Consider the following 22,689-nt stretch of genomic DNA (forward strand, 5'->3'; position numbering starts at 1 on the left):
CCCCTTTTCTGATGGGATAAACCTTTTCTGATGAAGGGTCTAGGCCCAAAACGTCAGCCTCTCTGCTCCTATGATGCTACTTGGCCTGCTGTGTTCATCCAGCCCTGCACCTTTAAGTCAGATCCCAGAATGATATCTGGCTTGGTCGATCATTTTTTTGTTTAGTTTGTTAATGTGCTGGTTCATAATTGAAATATATTCACACGAGGCTGGAGATTTTCTTTAATAACTAAACAGAAGCAAAATACAAATCAAGTTATCTAAATATAGAAGACAGTTAGCAAGATTAAAAAAAAGCAGCAAAACAAAGCTTCAACCTATTTCCCCACACTCTCTATTAAAGAGATTGAAGTCTAAAGAATTAAACGCCAATCTCAACTCTTTAGAATTCCTAGTTAACTGACTCCTTACACTTTCTTTGCCATGGACTATGGGCAATTCAATGAATCCCTTCTAAATCTGTGTGAGCTTTTTCATAAATCCGAGAAGCCTAAACTTTCTGAGTTCGCATAACCTGCAGATATCTACCCACACTTTCCTGATTTAGAAATTTCACAAACCAAGCCCTTATGTTAAGGTGATATTTTCCCTTAACCATCCCAGAACTCCTTCTCGGAAAGAAACTAAACTTGCTTCTAAAATCAACCCTGATGTCTTCTGAACTGAAAATAAAGCTAATGACCAAAAATTTTACCTTAAATGTAAGAACAGTTCAACATCTTGCCAATAACACCAGAGAGGCCTGTAGTCACCTGCTTTAATGAGTGCTGGATTTAGGTCATTGTTCAGAAAGGAGCATGCCCTTGTATTTTTTAATAAAAGAAAATTCTTTGCAGAAGTAATCAACATTCATCCGCCTCTATGTTGAAATCCAAATTCTGAAAATGATACACCTTTCATCGTTACATTTTAAAAATAAAGGTTTTGGCTCCTGGAGAGGACTCAACCTGCCTTTGCCTCTACTATTAAGTATAATTTAGAATTACTAAATGACACAACACATAAGGAGGCTATTGGGACCATCATTATTCTACTAGCCCTTTGGCTGAGCTATCCAGTCAGTCGCACGATCTTGCTCTTATCCTGTAGCTCTGTAAATATTTTCACTTCAAGTATTTATCCAACTACTTTTTGAAAGTTCTTTCTGAATGTGCTGCCTTTCAGGCAGTGCATTTCAGATGATTACAACTTTCTATATCAATGTTTTTTTTCTTTTGCGTCTTGTTCTTTTACCAATTATCATAAATTTGTATCCTCTTTGCTGGTCCTTCTGTTGCTGGAAGCAGTTCCTCCTTATTTACTCAAACAAAATAAATTATGATTTTGAGCACAAAACTCTATCCAATCTCCCCTTAACTGTCCCCAACTCTAATTTTCATGGTGTCTTCAAATTATTGAAGACCTTCATCCTTAATAGCATTTTAGTAAATTTTAGGCTCTCTCTCTGAAGCTTTGGCATTCTTCCTGAATTGCTGCACCTGGAGGTGGCCTCAATACTACAACTGGAGCCCAGCCAGTGTTTCTAACAACTTAGAATAATGTCCTTGCTTTTTTTTGACTCTTTGTCTCTATACATCCGAGGATCTGCCTTTTTAAATGCCTTCTTGTCTTGCCATTTGAAAAAGACTTGTCTGCATTCACCATCAGATATGCCTGTTCTTGCACCCATTTTAAAATTGTACCAGGCAATTTATATTCTTCTGAACAAAATTAATCACTTCACACGTCTCTCCATTAAGATTCATCTGCCATACATCTGCTTATTTCATCAGACTGTTTGTCCTCTTGATGTCTGTTACTTGATGTTTATTGCATTTCTAGTTTTCATGTCATCTCAGTACTTGAAGTAATGCTTGCCGTACTCGAGTGCAGGTCATTCACAAATATTTCAAAATGAACAGTCCCCCCCACTTCATCTACCTCTGTAAGTTGGGTTGGTTTATGAGTCTGGAAAGGTTAATACGTGATTGAGTACAGTAAGCCACACCAGTTATGATAATGTCATGGAGACTTGGTCACAGTAAAGTGGGAGATAGACCTAGGGTTAGTATGCTGCCAGTAGTAAAATAGCTCATATTCATATAATCTGTCAGAAGCTGCAGTAATGCAATAAACTTCATGTTGTTTACTCAACAAAACTCTTGTAGTTAGACCAGAATGGTGAATATCCTAATCCACACCAACCATTTCAGACTTGAAGGAACTCACACATAAAACATTGTCCTTCAGTCTGCAAGGTAATTGCTCACCACCACTCTGCGTTGTCCCTTAGCCATGTTCTTATTGTTGTAGACACTGCCTTTTCATTCCTGTGGATGTCAGTTTTATTTAACAAGTCTATTGTATGCTAATCTTTCAAACATTCTTGATAACACCATTCTCAGAGTGGATTGTTGGAAATAAAATTTTGCAGGAGCTACATAAAGCAATTTAGAAAATTTACTATGCAGTTTCCATGGAGTAACATCTCTGAGAATTAATACTTGCATTTGACATCTCATTTGTAAGAGGGAGAAGTAACTGGGGGCTGCTTAATTTTGTGCATTGAATGTAGAGAGAAGGAGAAAGAAAGAGATACAAAGTGGCACTTACACCTATGGGTCTGCACTGGGAACTGGTGAGTGAAAGTCTTAAGGGGTAATTTTTATCTGAAGTCAAGTATTTTTCTTTAACAATTAATGAAAAGTTACTCTTTAAGCATAAGAGGAGTTAAGTTTTATTTCAGTTTTATATGAGGGTTAAAAAATCTCTGCGAGAAGCTGTATTTAGTTAGGTAGTGACTGGCTTACACTGTTTTTTTGAACCTTGAGTCAATTGTTTTCAAGAAGCTTAGATACAAGCTTTCCTCAGTGCTGCTTTGTTTGCACTGAGAGATGTTTTATTTTTACAGCCTGTAATGTTGGATTTTAGTGAGTTGGAGGGAATTCAGTGGGTAGGGTGGCTGGTGTGGATAAGAAGTGCTCCTTTATTCTACTAGTTCCCTGTAGATGGCTTTAACTTCAGTACAGGGGAAGGAGCTGGCTGGTGAGTACAGGCAAATTATTCCATTCTTCAAATTGTAATAAATAGTTTTGAAGTTACTGATGGCTGATAAGCTTAGCCAAGTGGAGTGCTTATCCTTCAGTAAGTCAGAGACACACCATGTGTCCAATACATCAGCAGGATATACCAATGGCTGCATGAGCTTGAGATCCAAGTTTCAGAACTTGAATGGTGACTGTAGTTTCTGTTAAGCATCTACTATGTGGATAATACATTTATCAAGGCAGTGACATTGCAAATTAGTGGCAGAGAGACAACTGATGAACACCAGGTTGTCTAAGGAAATCATAGTAGTATTGCAGGAGTTCCCAGAGTGTACTTTGCGTGCTAATCGATATCCCATTTTGGATCCTGGTGGGAGTGATAGTTCCTCATGGGTGTGCAGCCAAGGATAAGTTGGTGGCACCAGAAGTGGCTCAGCTGCAGAGGCTGGGAGGAAGAAGAAAGGAAGATCAATGGTGGTAGGACATTCCATAGTTGGGAGATATTATAGATGTTCCAATGGTTGTCAAACGTGAGCCCAGAACAGTCAGGATAAAGGACCTTACAGAGCCTATAAATGACCTTCTTCTGGGGAAGGGTGATCACCCAGAGGTCATGGTCCACTTTGATACCAATTACTTAGGTACGACTGAGGATGAGATCCTGAAAGCAGATTTAAAGGAGCTAGGTAGGAGGTTTGAAGGCAGGAACTCTCAATAGTCTCAATCTTACTCCCAGTCCCACGTGAGCATACAAAAAGGAAAGCTGAGTGATTGAGCACTTGCTGCAAAGCTGATATAGATCATAGAACCCCTACAGTGTGGAAGCAGGCCATTCAGCCAATCGAGTCCACAACAAACCTCTGAAGAGCATCCCATCCATACCCAACCCCTACCCTATTGCTCTAACCCCACATTTCCCCATGGCTAATCTACCTAGTCTGCACATCCCTGGACATTATAGACAATTTAACATGATCAATCCACCTTACCTGCACATCTTTGTACTGTGGGTGAAAACCGGAGCACCTGGAGGAAACCCACACAGACATGGGGAGAATATGCAAACTCTGCACAGACAGTCGCCTGGGGCTGGAGTCAAGCCCGGGTCTCTGGTGCTGTGAGGCAGCAGTGCTAAGCACTTAGCCACCATGCCGCTCCTAGGAGGGTGGGCATCAGGTTTCAGGTGAATTGGGACCAGTTCTGGGGAAGGTGTGACTTATACAAGCTGGATTATCTGCACCCAGATGAGACTAAGATAAGTATCTTTGATAGGAGATTTGCTAGTGCTTTTAGGGAGACTTTAAACAAGATCGGCAGGAGAGTGGGAGCTTGAAAACAAATTCAGAGCAAGGAATAGGAGTCAGAAATTGAGCAAGTGACTCTAAAAGACAGAGGAAGCAGAGGTTAAGGAGCATACAGCACTGGAATTTGGCATTATTAGAAGTTTAATATGTAAGTACTAGGGGTATATTGAATACAGCCAATGAGCTGACGGCACAGATAGATGGATGACAGTATGATATCATTATAAAGGAGACTTGGCTTAAAGAAGGGCAAGGATGGGGCAAGATAGTTTCTAAAAAACTGAATGGAGTCATTATTTAACGTTCTGATAGTATGTGAAACCTGCAGATCAAACCTCTGACCAAAAACTGAGGATGGTTAGAATTCGGCTTCTGTTTTCTTCATCCATTTATGGATTTTAAATGTTCTTATCACTTGGAGCTCATGAATTTAGCTAAAAAGAAAATAACTTGCATTATGCTTTAAAAAGAAAGTGTAGATTCCACAAATATGCCGTTGTACCTTTCTATGGGAAGATACCCTAAAATTCAAAAAGAAAAAGTGTAAATCTGATATGCTAACATTAATCAAACATTCTAAGCAGTGAAAACTCAGCTAGTTTACTATAGAGGTGGACTTTATTTTAACATATTTGATGAAGACCTACATGTAAATCCCACGTATTAAAGAAGACAAATGATTGTGAAATTAATGCAATATTAGATAATTAGAATCAAATCTAGCTTGAACATTGGAAGTAGAATATGGGTAAATGGAAATAGCCATGTCAAGGATCATTAATTCACAGCCTGGGTTCCCTCCCTATCTGTACTGTCTTGTACAATATGACAGCCATTTGCTGATTATACAAAGATATTCAGACAAGACAAAAGGACACCAAAAATATTCAAATGAATGATAAGAACTAAGGAATGGAAGTTGGGCTTTGGTGTAAGTTGCTGCATATACTGTGACATTCATGTGTAAAAACAAAAGAAGACAATGATGTGGGGAGATATTTGTTTTTACTATCTGAGCATAGACTGAAATGTTATTGTGCAGGTTAGCTCAAGCACACACCCATTGAAGAGCTTTCAATTGTAGATATGCAGGTCTTCCTGCCCAATTATCCTCTCTGTACTCTGTTCAGGTAATGTTAATTGTACAGAAAATAAAGATATAAATCTACCTCCTGTTTGTAATTAGCAAGCACTCAATGAAAAACTTGTTTGCATAGACAAATGAAGATGCTGATGGGATAAGAACTAGATCCCTGAAAATACAATGTGCAATATGGATCGCCACTAAGAATAACAGAGGGAAACTTTAATGAAATGCATGAAACTCTTGTACCATTCATTTGCTGGGCTTCTGTGAATTCACAGGTGCAGATACATCTGAGCCTTTTCCTCTTTTTTGTTATTTTAAATAACATCAGTTCAGTCTACATCAAAGCACACACACCTGCTAGGATCAATGCTGGTGTGTCCTTTGATCTGTGTTTTTTAATAGTACATTTCAGTATTACTTCATTCATCTGAATATTTGAGTTGCAAAAGTGACCGTGGTAGCTCTACTAGTGTTGGTACAACAGGAAATGGAGTCCTGGAATTGATTTCTGGAATGTTTCTGGTCTCCCCCTTTGGCATTGCCATGAAGCATCATGATGGTAAAGACACATCCATGCGTGTGTTGTGCATGTGTTACAAGCATGCGGAGTAAATAGATTGTAATTTTACTCAGCATCTAACACTGATTTGGCAGTGACTCTTAATTTAGATGTTGCAGATCCTGTTAACAGCTTCTCTTAAAGACTAACAGCTGAAAATATGCTCAGCTGTGTGAGGGACCTCCCCATTTACTAGCACTGTTCAAAAGAACCACCATGAGAAATTCGGGAAAGTTGCTTTTGACTTGCTTCTGGACGTACTCTGTCCTCTGTTGTTGGAGGAACTCTGAAAATTTTTTGGTGTGACAAGGGCATGGTGTTGGACTTTTCCCAGGAGTTCAGTGGAGTTTGAAGGTAGAAAACCAGCTTTCGCTAATGAAGGCTATAATTGCAACCCCTCAGCACAATAGAGATATGGAGCACAATCAGCTTAAAAGGACAGCTGGATAAAGTAGAATAAGAGCCCTCAACTGAAGATTCTATCCACCTGGGTCTACAGGCAGCACTACTCCAACTGCTAAGTCAGACAACAACAGCATCTGAGGCAACAGTTCACCAGGAAATGCTCACTAAACAATGCCACCTCCTCCATGCTGACCTACAACCATACTGCAGGACAAAGTTGGTGTTGCAGTCCCAATGAACAGCACTGTGACCCTCCATTTCTATTCCAGTAAATCCTTCCAGACTATTAACATCTCACACAATGCATTATTGTATAGGGCCTATGTGCCACAAGAGGGGTTTTCATGGCCTGCATTTTTAAGCAGAGAGAAGCAGGACGAGTGATCTTGACAGATTAGCAGAATTCCCAGAGAGCTTTCACCTGTTTGGAGTGGCTCCAAGGGTAGCATTCCCTTGGCATGCAGTGGTTTGCATCTCTCCCTGAACTTCATGTGACAAGGACTACCTGCTAATTCATGGCTCCTGACTCCCTCTGAACATATGTGGATATCGTCTGTTTGGTGGAAACCTTGCTGCCACCAAACATCAACTACTAGAATTCCAGAACAATGGCCCCGTAATGTGGACTGTTTGGAGAAGGACCTTTACAGGATTATGTCCCTGCATTCATGGTGGTGTGAAGTGTGCTAAATGACCTAGCTCTCATGAAGGCGTACCCCTTGTCAGCAGCTTTTTGGTGGACATCCCTGGAGCAAGAGGAGGAGAAAGTGAGGAAGCATTACTATGTGAGAAATTAATTAAGCTTCAGTTCACTGCTGCTCCACAGAGTCATAGAGTTGTACAGCACAGAAACAGAACCTTCGGCCCAATTCGTCCATACCAACCAGGTTTCCCAACCTAAACTAATACTATTTGCATGCACTTGCCCCATATCCCTCTAAACCTTTCCTAATCATATACCTGTTCAAATATCTGTTAAATGTTGCAACTGTACCTGCATCTGCTACTTCCTCTGGCAGTTCGTTCCACACATAAAACTATAAAACCCTCTGTATGAAAACGTTGCCCCTTAGGTCTATTTTAAATCTTTCTCCTCTCACTTTAAAATTATGCCGTCTAGTTTGAACTCCCCTATGCTAGGGAAAAGACCTTTCCAATCACCTTATCTATAGCCCTCATGATTTTATAAACCTCTATAAGGCCACCTTTCAACCTTGTGGTTAAGTAAAACATTTAAGTGAATTTCCCTGTACTTAAGTGAGTAGCTGGTGTGTCTTTCATTCTTAGTAGCAAATTGTATTATCTATATGACCAACTGTCATTTTCAAATATCCATTTGTGTTTGTGTTTTGATGACAGCTGTGGAGACAGAATTAGCTGCCACCTTTCCATCTCTCTGATATGGTCCATCACAGTGTGCTTGTCAAAACAAGGACAAGTCTCCAAAAATATTCCATGTCAATTTAACATAATTTCCAATATTAAGAGCAAAACTGAACTATTCCATATTTTCTATTTCTTTCGTGCCTGCTTTTGCCTGCATGCTGCTTGTTGCACTGCTACCCCAGTGGATGCAGCATGTTTGGTGGAAGGTGCTGGGGAAGCCATTGTGCAGCTCTGGGTCTGGGGATGATGGATTATTGAAATTAAGCATAGGATGTAGAATGTGGTATGTTAAGGTATATGGGCTATGTCATTAATACAGACACTGTGACTGGACGTACGCTCTCTGCAGGTGTAGTGTCATGATGTATGCCCTAAATTAAACCATGCATAAAATTTTGCATTCCATTAAGTGCCTTAGTTTCACTTAGTGGAGATAAACAAGACAGGTCAATAGCTAAATCAGTCACTAAAACTAATATTGGGCTTAGATTAAACAACAAAATTTTTTTTATGGATGAAACTTAAAGCATAATTAATTTTATCCCCTGCAACAAAACCATTCTCGTTGTTCTTTTTTAAGCAAGAGCTAATGAATCACCTATTTATCAGACTGTCATTACCTCCTTGATAGTGATCTATAGAGTGCTGGTATCTCAACAACATCCACATTATTTAGCATGTTGTGTATTATACACTCTGCCCTCTTACAAAGCGTCAGGGAACTGAGTTAATATCACAATAGTGAAAACTATAAAACTGTGCAACTCAAGTGATTTGTCATTACCATCTCTGAAACATGAATATGTATATTGATGGATTATTATCAGGCAAATTGAGGGAAAAAAAACGAAATGTTAAATTCCTGTCTGAACATCAGAATATTATTTATTTCAGACTGTGGTTCTTATCTTTATACATACATATATATGGCTACGTTCCTGACATAGTACAGGCCACACAGATGTTTTACTCCCATGCTTGTTATGGAGAGAAAGGATGCATCATATTTCAGTTAGCAGTGGTAGATGAGCTAGTTGATTTGATGAATGGGCATGCTGAATTGGCAAAGACGAAATAAACATCTAGTCAAACATTTTTATCTGATGTAATTTAGGTAGATAAAACCAGTTCAGAACTGAAAATGCAATTAGCATTGTCAATGTAGAATAAGAAGGGAAGAATCACAACGGTAAACAAATATCCTAGGGAAGTATACAAGATATTTTATAACATTATTATATGATATTGATAGGAACCTAATTGTATTTTGAGATTATATTGACATTTATTATGCTTCTGGAGAATGTCAGTGGAAACTAAAATTATATTTCTGGTGGTAACATTGGAAACAAACTGACAATATAAAACAGCTTGGGCAAATTTTCTGAGCTTAAGATACTAAAACTGAAAATGCTTTCTTAAGTTCAGTTTTAAACCAATGAAATATTAAGAGTAATTATTCACCTCAGCAAGTAAATTTCAATTACAGGAAATACAGGTCAGAAATGGGACAAAAGCATTGTGGGCTGATTGTCAGAACCATCCTTCCTGAAAATGTGATTTCACACCAGAAACAACACAGTGTGGAGCCGGAGGAACACAGCAGGCCAGGCAGCATCAGAGGAGCAGGAAAGTCGACGTTTCGGATCAGGACCCTTCTTCAGAACTGGGGAGGGGGAAGGGAGCTGGGAAATAAATAGAGGGTGGAGGGGTGGGGTGGGGAAAGGTAGGTGGGATGGTGATAGGTGGATACAGGCAGGAGGTGGTGGTGATTGGTCAGTGGGAAGGGTGGGATGGATAGGTGGGAAAGAAGATAGACGGGTTGTGTCAGGTCAAGGAGGTGAGAGGGAGAAGGGGTGGGGCTGGGGCAGGGAAGGTGGGATGGTGATAGGTGGATGCAGGTGTAGGGGCGAAGTAAGGATTGGCCAGTGAGAAGGGTGGGGCAGATGGTTGGGGAAAAAGATGGACCGGTTGTGTCAGGTCAAGGAGGCGGGGATGAGAGGGAGGTTTGGACATGGGATGAGGCCAGGGGTGCAGAGATTTTAAAACTGGTGAATTCTATGTCAGGCCATTAGGCTGTAGGCTCCCGAGGCAGAATATGAGCTGCTACCCCTCCAGTTTGTGTGGCATTGGAGGAGACCCAGGATGGATGTGTCATCGAGGGAGTGGGAGGGGGAGTTAAAATGGCTAGCGACCAGAAGGTGTTGTCGATTATGGTGTACAGAGCACAGATGCTCTATGTAACGGTCCCCGAGTCTATGTTTGGTCTCACGGATGTAGAAGAGGCCACATCGGGAGCAATGGATACAGTAGATCAGATTGGAGGATGTACAGGTGAACCCCTGTCAGAGATGGAAAGTTTGCTTTGGGCCTTGGATGGAGGTGAGGGGGGAGGTGTAGGGGCAGGTGTAGCACTTCCTGCAATGTGGTGGAGATAGTGGGGAGTGTGGAGTGGATGAAGGAGTCGCAGAGTGACCAGTCCCTGCGAAAGGTAGATATACATGAGGAGGGAAATATCTCTTTGGTTATGGAGTCGGATTGTAAGTGGCAGAAGTGGTGGAAAATGATAGGCTGGATGCAGCGGTTGGTGAGGTGATATGTGAGTACAAGGGGGATTCTGTCTTTATTTTTGTTGGGGGGAGGGGATGCGAGAGTAGAAGTGTGGGAAATTCAAGAGATGCGGTTGAGGGCATTTTGATCACCGGAGGGGGGAGGTTGTTTTGTATACTCTATCCTAGTAAGGAAAGACACCAACATTGGAAATATTAAAGTAGAATAGAAAATACTGATAATACACAATAGGCCAGTGAGATGCAGAAATAAAAAAAATTCCAGTGTTGGATCTTTCATTAGAATACCCAGGATCTCATCTACAGCAACTTCTTTTCACTAACTGACCTGCATCATATCTCCAGCATCTTGCTATACTGTGACTGGAGTCATCAGTGTTGTGGTATTTCTTTGAATATTTTGACATTACCAAAAATTATTAGAATCATTTAGAAGTGGTGTTTCTGTGACATGACTTGCTTAGCAGCATTGAATGATCTCTTGAGGAGAAACAAAGTGGAGTTGGAGAATTTGATAGAATACAAACTTTGATCAGATCTGAGTTATGCTGTGATCAAAAGCATTTTCTAAATAAGGGAAGTTTGCAACTTTCACAATTCACTGACAACACTAAAAAGCAAGCCCCACTGTTTCCAGGATCATCATAAAGTTAAAGATTTTAAAATATACACAATGATTCCCCAGTTACCTGAGTTTCAGACTGAGGTTAATAGAAAGCATGGACCAGGTCTCTGGAATTACTATTTCTTACAAGTAATTAGACTCTAGCTACAGGTAAACACTTATAAACCATTGGGATATAACTCTAATTAAAACTTGATCCCTTTATAAACTCTCCCTTTCACACACATAGACAGTGGATGTAGATAAGGAAAAGCAGATGGACAGAGGGAAACTAGAAAAGTAGTTCAGTAGCCTTTGTTCACAAGATCTGCTGAGTTGTTTCTTACTAATGAGATTTCCTCTCCTACTTCCTTTTTTGCAAAGGTCTCTGAGTTGTCAAATAAAAATTATAGCTTATAACAACTGCTGAAAGAAAGATAACCTGGATTTCTTCATGTTTAAAGTCATTTTGACTGCAGAAAACAGAGAGAGAGAGACAGTTCCTGAGCTGGTGGATCAAAGCTCCATCTGCAAGTAACACTTTGGCTCCAGTTCATCTGCAAACACTTCTATAGCTCAAAGCTATACGTACATGTTCACAATGATTACAAATTACTGCTTTCAAACCAAGCAGCAATCCTAGGAAAACACAGGTTTCAAACAGTACATCCTCATTTCAGTCCACAATTTTAAAAAGCACAAAAATAATACATTGCTATAGGAAGGATATTATTAAATTGGACAGGGTTCAGAAAAGATTTACCCAGATGTTGCAGGGATTAGAGGGTTTGAGTTATAAGGATACACTGCATAGGTTGGGGCTTTTTTCACTGGAGGTTGAGGGATGACCTTATAGAGGTTGAGAAATCATGAGGGGATAGATAAGGTGAACAGATAAGATCTTTTCCCTAGGCTATGGGAGTTCAAAACTAGGAAGCATAGGTTTGAGGTGAGAGGAGAAAGATTTAAAAGGCTCGAAGGGCAACCTTTCACACAGGGGCTGGTTCATGTATGGAATGAACTGCCAGAGGAAGTGTTAGGTGCAGGCAGCTGGTGAGCCTGGAGCGGGACCTGGAGGATGGCAGCAAGGTGGTTGGTAAGTCCAGAGCAGGACTGGACAACTGGCATTGGCTGCTACATTGGCGGAAGATGGCGGTGGCTTTGGCGTTGAGGTGGTTTCAGCTTGGCATCTGGCAGCCCCATGATCCATTGGGCGGCTTTTGTGATGTCTTCCTTCCAGGGATTGGTGATGAGATGGTCCTTGGGGCGGCTTTTATGGAGTCTTGTGGCCTGGTATTCCAGTGGGCTGCCACGGCGGTCTTGCAGCGATACTGTGTTTTCCTGAACCCAGGAGCCTGGGAATTGAACTTAGATGGACTTTATCTTAATTTTTAAAAAAATATTTTTCTTATCCATGCCTTCAGTTTTTAATATAGGCGCTGTGGTATGGCGACTTAAACACTTTTCACTGTTTTTTTGTAAAACATACAAGTGACAATAAATAACTATTCTATTCTATTCTGCAGTTATAACACTTAAAAGACATTTGGACAGGTAGATGAATAGGAAAGGTTTAGAAGGATTTGGGCCAAATGCAGGCAAATGGGACTAGTTTAGTTTGGGAAACCTGGTCGGCATGGATGAGTTGGATTGAAGAGTCTGTTTCCATGCTGTATGACTTTATGATTCTACACAGGGCTTTACACAATGGTATCAGAATTGAAATATTATGTCATAAAAGATGACTGACGTCACTGAAATTTCATTATGTGGAAGGGTAAGAGTGACTGAGGAGGGAGTCATCCAAACAATGTAACCTACTTTCAATGTAACCTCAACCCTATAGTTAATTCCCAGGATACCAAAAGAGGCAGATGCTGCTTTTCTAGCTCCTGATTCAGAATCACTGTCTGTAATAAAATGATATTGTTTATGTTCATATGAACCTGAATTTACTTATTCTCATTCAGGATATCATTTTAATTTAATCTTAAACTTAATTTTAATCATTGTAGTTACATTTGTATTTGTTCCAAGTGATGCAAATGAATGAGCCCATTTCCTTTTGCCTGTGTAGAATGCTGTCTGTAAAAGAATAGTTTTGTATTTGGTCAGTAGTATGTGATTTTTTTACAATGAACTCGATGGAGAAAAAGAGAAGAGATGCAGTTTCTGCTTCGGGCCTCCCCATACACTGTAACATGTGAGGCAGTTCAGCACATCAGGGTGAGCAGAAAGGCAAGAGCCAGGGCAATTATTCTATTGTACAGAGTTCGCCACCTTCAACAGGTTCTGTAATATACAGCTTATCGTAGGGTTGGCTGATTGATAACAATAACTGGTAACTGAGAATATGATAAAAGGGGGGCTGGGGGTAACCTTGTAGGGGCTGTATCTGATGGGCTGAAAGGCCCAATAAAGGAGGTGTAAAACTGCCACTGTTCTAGCATGATTGCTATGCTGTTATCTGTCACCACAACTGATAAGTGGCGCAGGGTAAAGGTGAAGGGTCCAGGCCCGAAACGTCAGCCTTCCTGCTCCTGTGATGCTGCTTGGCCTGCTGTGTTCATCCAGCTCTACACCGTGTTATCTCAGGGTAAATGTTGGTCGAGGTAGTTTGCTGGCACATATCCTCCTTTGACTATGCTACGTCTAGGACTTGTTTCATTATCAGTGATAGAGGAGCGAGTTCTGATGAGTCTGAACAGAAGACCTCTTGTTTTAGTTAACAAGATGGCATTTTGTTTGATAGGTAGTTTATCTTGCTAGTCAGGTATAGTTACTAAAGACTGTTGGAAGAGTTACAGAATACATCTTGTTCCTATGAAGCCTAATGTTGAAGTCGTTATCTCCATGTCAAAACTGTGCGATATCAACAAATAGAGCGGAGTTAACAAAACTTCAATATCAATTCTTTCAGAACCATTATGTTATGTAACATCTCCCGTTAATAATATTATTAATAATAGTAATTTATTGCTGCTTGTATTTTTTTTAACATTTTTCATTGTTATTTTTTACTACTTTTTCCCCATAACTATGTCATTGTGAATTACACATGTATATTACTATATTACTTTTACTGCTACTTCATCTCCCCCAGGTCTCTGATTTCACAAATGCAGGTGGTCTGGGTATTTCAAAAAATTTCCCAGGACATATTCTTTTCTGTTTTGTTGGTTTTCCAAGGATCTTTCATCTCTTTGATATTCCCTGCAGAGAATGTTGTTCCTTGTAGACTATTATAGGCCAATTTCCTTATCTGAAGAATCATTAATCTCTTGAATTGCCTTCCCAGATTAAATCTTCTCTGCTTGCTCAGATAGTTATCCCATAATATTATCTGGGGAACCTTTAAACTCTTGAATGCCCATCATAGAAGATGGATGCTCTGTTGACCATGTGTCAATATTATGGACAATGTGATAGAGCATTGTTATGCCAACTTCCTTTCTTGCAGACGTTTCTTCTGTTTGACCATATCTTGTATCTGAAGGCATTGGTCTGGTTTGCATGGAGTTGAATAGAACCCAACTCCCTCAATTTATTGATCAAGTGGCTATCTTCTGTTACCCTTTGTTGTTGATTGATTAGTGAAGTAGAATTTTCCAGACTTCAATCATATTACTGCAAGATGGCTGCTCACTCAGAAGTTTCTCTGATACTGACATTAACCTTTCAGTTTAGAAGACAGAGGATTGAACATTTCTATCAGTCTGGTTTCAACATAAGTAATCTCAATGAATTCTTTCATCTATTTCGGTTCTACCATGAGTCTAAGAAACCCAATTAAGTCTTTTCCTGGTTGTCCCTTAAATAGATCTTCAACAATGGTTTGTTCATGGACCAGTTCTTCTCTGGGAGATGATTGATCTCTACCACATCACGGTGATGAGGTTACTAATGACATGCGTGCAGACTCTGAAGTGAAGATTTTTGATTAGGAACAATATGTACGTTTTCACTTCTCTTCTATGCATTGCTTTTTGATGTAACCTGTATCATTTCTATGCCGTTATTACACTTGTTGCATATAGTCTCATCTCTAGGTAATAATTATGCTTCTTCAGCCATGGTAACTGGTCTGATAGGCCAGTAACAGTTGCTCATGTAACAAACTTAAAATTAATTGAATGTCAATTGATATAGATAGGTTCTATGTCTTCTGGTTCATCTAGATGTGCAGGTTCTTCAGAGAATACCTTCAAATAGACATACCTAATCTAATGTGGGTATCTTTATCAATGATGATAGGTGTCTTGACCTTTTTGCACGTCTGATCACCAGCGTTTCTGCCATTCTGAAACTTTGTCTTCATTCTGCATGTCTCCTGGAAGTGACCTACAGCTTTGCAAATATGTCATTCTTTTGCCATACTAGATATTACCTGTGCTTGTGAGGCATTGTTGTCCCATTGTACTGATACAGGTTCTTAGTATCTGGTGTTTGGCTTCTTTTCTGTTTTGGTTTGAAGTGTACATACTTTACAAAGTGAATAAACTTTGTTGTTCTCCTGAGCTAGGAATGATCTTCTCCTCTCAGAATCAGCCTGTGAATCGTTTGGGTTTTGCTTCCAGCATGATCTGAAAAGATTTACGCAAAGTTAAGTTTTCTTTGGACTGTAATAAACCTGACAAACTTCATCAATAGTTCCAACAATAATTCTATCTCCTATTAGTTTTTATGTGAACCCCATAGCCACAATTTTCCACTGATCTTGGACGTGATTGATGACGTTCTCTTTGGATTCCTTTGAAAGCTGGTCATTCAAGAATTCACATCGTTCTCAAATTGAAGTTATTATTGATGTAACATCTTCAAAAATATCTGTGCTGTCTTTTAGTATTTTGGCAATTAATAATACCATCCACAGTCAGATCACTGAACACGCTGCTGGATTAACTTGATGAACTTCAGACACAGTGTTGAACTTTGAAGCCATTCCATATCTTAGGAAAAAGCCTTTTCCAGGAAATCCAATCTTGTCCTCTATGTGGTCCATCTCTGACCTGCAATCTTTGAGGATGTGTTATGTCACTTTTTGTTTCTTCTCAATGTGCTTATTAGTTATTTTAACTGTGAAACAATTTTGACCTGTATCATTTCCATGATGCATTTAATCTGCTGTTCTTTAAGCTTATATTCTTGTATTCATCAATGCTGTTTTAAATTGAATTACTGCAAAGCTTGTAAGGCATTCTATGATATTTTCAATGTTTGCCTGTGTGTTCCATTGATAAAATAATGACAGTTGTGGGATTAGACCATTACCTGGCCATTAATTGATGAATTAACAGGCTCAATAATTGCAAGGCAGGGTGGGCCACCTGACTTCTCCCACGCACTCCATTCCCCATTACATTTCAGACAGATCAGTGTGGGTGAGTAGGCAGTGGGAATACCTTCAGCTGGATTTTACTTGCCATCTCACATCAAAATCTACCAGCAGGGAAATGCCAGATATTCTCTAATAATACCATAACCAATTATTGGTACATTCAGTGTATGGTCAATGTCATGATCAGAAATAACAGACAGAAAAGACTGAACTGTATACCCAAATAAAATGGCACTGTGTTAACCATTCATTCTATTTTCAGCAAAAATGTTTTTATACAACATACTTTACACAATACATATATTATGTGTGTGTACTGCAACATGTCTGTGCTAACAAGCATTCAAGTCTCACCATAAATAGCATTAAATCAAGTTGTTAGCTTAATTGTCTTTTCAGTTTTTAATTCTTACAGTTCTTTATTCATATTTTCTACAGGTCAGTATTCTAACAACTCTGGAGAGGCGCTTTGATCTACATAGCACTGAACTAGGAGTAATTGCAAGCAGCTTTGAGATTGGAAACCTCATGATAATTTTGTTGGTGAGCTACTTTGGTGGCAAAGGACATCGACCACGCCTGATAGGGTGTGGTGGCATCATAATGGCCATTGGTTCTTTATTTTGTGCACTGCCAGAGTTTCTAAGCCATCAATATCAATACAAGCAGGTGGATACTTCAGTGTTGAAGGACACCTGCATGGCAAACCTTTCGTTGGAGGAACAGCAATTAGCAAAGGAGAAAAATCTCAAGACTTGTGCAGAAACAGAAACAACAAACATGATGTATGTATTGGTTATTGTGGCTCAGGTTATCATTGGGGCTGGTGCAACCCCAATTCAACCTCTTGGTGTCTCCTACATTGATGACCATGTACGAAAGAGGGATTCATCACTTTATATCGGTAAGTACTTTCTTTGTCATTCTCAAACTCACTGAAGAACGTGTATTCTTAATAGCTTACTTTATACTTGGATATTTCCAGTGCATATTTAATGTGTCAAGGCAATAGCTGCATTTAACTCAGCTCATATGTCATTTGTCTGCCTTGTGCAAGGATAGTGGTTAGAAACATCATGCAGCTGACATACCCTTAAGTAGATCCAGACTGAATTTATTCAAGGGTAAGACTTTTATTGATGTCCAGAACTCAGTGTGCTGACTATGGGTCTAATGAAAAATTGCCGATTTCATCATAATAAGAACTATTTTATGATGGAAATTTTAGACATTCTAATGAAAAGTTGTTACTTATTTTGAATCCCATTAAAATCACAGGATTACACGAGCAAATAAATGGCAGTGGCTGAAAGGAGACTGGAAATTGAAGCATTCTCTCTTGTAGTCATCAGAACTAGGACATAAGAAACAAACATGAGAAAAAGAGACCAACGCATCATCCTCCGACACTTCCGCCATCTGCAATCCGACCCCACCACCAAAGACATCTTTCCCTCCCCACCTTTATCTGCTTTCCGGAGGGACAACTCTCTCCGTGACTCCCTTGTCCGCTCCACACTCCCCTCCAGCTCCACCACACCCGGCACTTTTCCCTGCAACCGCAGGAAGTGCTACACCTGCCCCCATACCTCCTCCCTCACCCCCATCCCAGGCCCCAAGAAGACTTTCCACATCAAGCAGATGTTCACCTGCACATCTGCCAATGTGGTATACTGCATCCGCTGTACCCGGTGTGGCTTCCTCTACATCGGGGAAACCAAGCGGAGACTCGGGGACCGCTTTGCAGAACACCTACGCTCGGTTCGCAATAAACAACTGCACCTCCCAGTCGCGAACCATTTCAACTCCCCCTCCCATTCCTCAGACGACATGTCCATCCTGGGCCTCCTGCAGTGCCACAACGATGCCACCCGAAGGTTGCAGGAACAGCAACTCATATTCCGCTTGGGAACCCTGCAGCCCAATGGTATCAATGTGGATTTCACAAGTTTCAAAATCTCCCCTCCCCCCACCGCATCCCAAAACCAGTCCAACTCGTCCCTGCCTCCCTAACCTGTTCTTCCTCCCACCTATCCCCTCCTCCCACCCCAAGCCGCACCTCCATCTCCTACCGACCAACCTCATCCCGCCCCCTTGACCTGTCCGTCCTCCCTGGACTGACCTATCCCCTTCCTAACTCCCTACCTACACTCACCTTTCCTGGCCCCATCCCCGCCTCTTCGACCTGTTTGTTTCCTCTCCACCTATCCTCTCCTCTATCCCTCTTCTATCCGCCTCCCACTCTCTCCCTATTTATTTCAAAACCCCCTTCCCCTCCCCCTTTTCTGATGAAGGGTCTAGGCCCGAAACGTCAGCCTCTCTGCTCCTATGATGCTGCTTGGCCTGCTGTGTTCATCCAGCCCTGCACCTTGTTGTCTCATGAGAAAAAGAGACACCCTTTTCCCAACAAGAGGGATGGTGCTGATTGGTTGGTCCATCACTGACATGGAGATGCAACAAAAGCAGTTAACTGCCAATCTTAATTGTCAGACCAGGTAGGTCGATAGCTGATTCATCACTGCATTGTCATGGCAATGCAGCAGAGTTTGGCTGGCTCAGTGACGTCTTTTTCTGAAAAGGTGCATTTGTTTTTACAAATTCTATTTATATACATAAAACAGTATTTATGTATGTAGCTTTGAGCGCACACAAATGTATCACGATGTGAACCTGGCTGATCATCTTAAATTGGTTTGTGGTGTAACTCTTGGCACAGTCTGGGTGATTTAATAAATAATTTCCAAAAGCAGGAACATTGTGCTCAATGAGAGTTCCAAATAACTGTAGGCCCTGCCACTATCCATAACTGTGCAGCCATGCTTCAGACCAAGCAGCAGAGGTGCTTGTTAGACTTACACAGAAGTGGTAACCTGCCTGGTGATGTATAACCTCATGACTCATTAGTTGAAAAGTCAAAAAATCTATTCTTAATTACTATCTACCGAAAGCCTATGTTAGCCAGTCAGTGTACAAACTGAGATTCCTCCAGTCCCACACGCAACAAACTCAATCTTATTTTCTACCAAAGGCCCTAGTCATCTGTTCAGCTGAATGAGATTGGGCATATCAAAATTCTCTGACCTAATAATGAATACACAGGGCAAATCATCACTTGTACATCTCAAAAACTCACAAAAGTGCCCATGTCCGCCACTTTTGACCCCGAATCGTGTCCAGTCTACCTCAGTTTACCCTGGAATGGGAAGGTGTCTCAAAAGTTTGAACAACAGGTGAAGCTAGCTGTTTCCCACTGCTACTTTGCAGAAAATCCAAGAGTAGTTTTCTGCACTATCAGGATGTTGCTAAGCCAAAAACATGCTTTCCTTACCACACAAATTAATAACATGATATGAGTTTCAGTGGCAGTGTGATGCCAGGTATGTAGGCTGGCAGACGATATCAAACAACATGTCCCATTCGTGGCAGATAATATGCTGCTCATACTCAACCAGCCTGTGCTTATAAGCATCAGAAAAGTGTATCCATCTTCAGATATGACTCTGCTATTGGAAATAATTTATTAAATAATCAATAATGTGCTAAGAGTTCCACCTGAAACCGATACCAGTTGGGACCACAGTGTAATGTATTTGCCTTTGCTTAAAACTCCATACATAAATACTCGGTTCCTTGTTTTATGTAGGCAAAAGAAAGATGCACAAATATTACATCTTTTACAGGGAAAACGGGTAATTGAGACAGCCAACCTCTGCTGCATGGTCATGGCAATGCTCTGACCAATCAGAATCCAGCTTCCTGGCCTGAGAATTAAGTTTGACCATTAACTGTTCTTGCTGCATGTCCATGTCAATGATTGCCCAACCAGTCAGCACTCTCTTCTCATGTTGTATAACAAGGTGTCTAAGTCTGTCTCTTATGTCCCAGTTCTGATCAGTGTGAGATGAAAAGCTTCAACTTCTAGTCTCCTTTAATCAGATCTTAAACTGTACTCCCAAGTGTTCATTTAAATAGCAGTTCTACAGAATAGAGCTGCTGAAAGATCTCAGGAAGGAAATGATGCTTATCTGTGCAGAGAACGTGGTTTGTTTTGGTTTGAAAGAACTGGTGTTATGAAAAAAGAATGCACAGGTAGCTGAGCAGATGGCCTCAATTTTAAAAACAAAGTATTGGTGAAATTCTTAGTTCTAGATTGTGAGGAAAGGGTGGAGTGTGTGAGGGAAGAAACCTAGGGGAGGTGGCTAATGGGTGATTGTAAAGAGAAATATTTTACTAATGAAGGCACTTATGGTTAATTGTGGACATTTACTGAAAGAACATTCAAAATTGCCTTGCAGTACTAGAAAATTGCATTAAGAAGTAGAATTTTGACAGTAAAAGTCATAGTTTCAAGACTGTCAGCAAGAGATCTAGGAATGAGATGAGGAGAAACTTCTTGACTCAGAGAATTGTTAGTATTAGGAATATTCTGCCTGGGAGAGTGGTGAAGGCGGATTCCATTTGATGTTTCAAAAGAGAGCTGGATATATATTAAAAAGTGATGAATTTAGAGGGCTATGGAGATAGGGCTGGAGAATGGGACTAGCTGGGTAGTTCTCTCAGGAGCTGGTACAGACATGATGGGTTGAATGGCCTCCTGTACTGTAAAATTTTATGATTCTGTGGTTCACATTTTTTGATTGCAGTGCTTTTCAGAGAAAGACAAATTTTCTTGTGGAAATAATCATGCCTTTTGAAATGAATTTTGTGCATCATCTGTAAGTGACCAGCATGAAACTCTTCTCAATTGAGGTCAAAATCAGTGCGAACAAATGCTTTTCAATGACTAGTACTTCTAGTGTTTCAAAGGGACAGTACTTGTGGACCATGTAACGAGAAGAAACACATCGCATTATGTCTTTGAAACTTAGGTCAGTGATATTGCAAATTGTGGCAAGCTGCAGTCTGCCCCATCACAAGTTATCATCACCTCGCATAAGATTTAAATGGAAAACATTTTCACCAGTAAATGACAAGCAAGTAGCATTTTTACTTAAAATAGTTAATGTTTAATTATAAGAGAATCTAACATTTTTCCTAGACATTGAATGGCATTACACTCGTTGAATTTTGTTACCATTCACCTGAAGCTGAACTGGACCTGTCATATACATAGTGTAGATACAAGAGCAGGTTAGAGTCTGAGAATTCTGAGTTGAGTAACTCATCTCCTGACTTCCCAAAGCCTGTGCACCATCTACAAGACACAAATCAGGAATGTGATAAGATTGAATGTGTGTGCGCTATCTACAACATGCACTTCACAAACTCATCACGGCCCCTGCAACTGTACCTGCCAAACCCACGACCTCTACCACCTAGTAGGACAATTATAGCAGACACTAGGAATGCCAACACCAGAACATTTCCTTCCAGGCCACATGCCAGCCTGATTTGAATCTATATCCCCATTCTTTCATGATCACTTGGTCAAAATGTTTGAACACCCTTCATAACAATATTGTGAGTGTATCTACACCAGATAGACTGCAATAATTTAGAAGGCTTCAACCATCACTTTCTCTAGGGAAATTAGGGATGGGAAATAGGTACTGGCTTATTCAGTAATACCCACATACCATGAAAGAATTTAAACAATTATTTCCCCACGTTTAAAGACTAAATCATTTTCAGCTAATTAAAAACAAAATGAATTTTTTGACTTAGGACAAGTAATGTGAACGATTATGCAATAAAATCACCTTAAATATAGATCTGTGACCAATTAATACATCATACACCAAAACCATGTCCTTAATTTTAAAATCTTCTTCAGGGTTACAGTTGCTTTTTGTAAAGCCACATTTATTGCCCAACCCTTGTTACTCCAAGAACATACTAGTAAATTCTCAGCTTCAACTAATGTTGTCCTTGTATTTATGGTGCTCCCACAATGAGGTTAGATGGGTAATTTGAGGCTTTGAATCCATCAAGAGTGAAAAAAAGGCATCAATTGCCCAGAGGTTGGAGTTTGCCCTGAATTGTGAAATTACACACAGCATAGCTCACAAACAGCATTGTGATAATCTGTTTAGTATGATGTTGATTGAGGGAAAAAAAATCACCAGGGCATCAGGTCTAAATCCACAGCTCTTCTTTAACATAAATCAATGAGACCTTTTCCTGTGAAAGGTAGATAGGGTCTCTGTTGAATGACTCGTTCAAAAGGCAACACCTCTGACAGGACAGCACCCCCTTGGTAACACGCTGGAGTGTCACCTGTTATTCTTGTCCACAAGAGTGGAGAGTAGGACTTGTATCTAGAGCCTTTGAGAGCTAGAGGTACGTATGAATAAGTATGTAGCCAACTGAACTACAAGTTTGAGGCAGAGATAGTAGGAACTGCAGATGCTGGAGAATCTGAGATACCAAGGTGTAGAGCTGGATGAACACAGCAGGCCAAGCAGCAT

General features: G+C 40.3%; 1 protein-coding gene across 1 annotated transcript in view; it reads left to right on the forward strand.

Annotated features, from left to right (window-relative positions):
- Positions 1 to 22,689, forward strand: part of LOC109920057 (solute carrier organic anion transporter family member 3A1-like) — a 285,338-nt gene that overhangs the window by 4,375 nt on the left and 258,274 nt on the right. The window contains exon 2 of the mRNA XM_048595210.1: positions 16,721 to 17,186. Within this exon, the coding sequence (XP_048451167.1) occupies positions 16,721 to 17,186 (466 nt within the window). The remainder of the gene's footprint in view (positions 1 to 16,720; positions 17,187 to 22,689) is intronic.

The sequence above is a fragment of the Rhincodon typus genome, chromosome 3 (genome assembly GCF_021869965.1).
Source record: "Rhincodon typus isolate 14 chromosome 3, sRhiTyp1.1, whole genome shotgun sequence".
In the NCBI taxonomy this organism is placed as follows: domain Eukaryota; kingdom Metazoa; phylum Chordata; class Chondrichthyes; order Orectolobiformes; family Rhincodontidae; genus Rhincodon; species Rhincodon typus.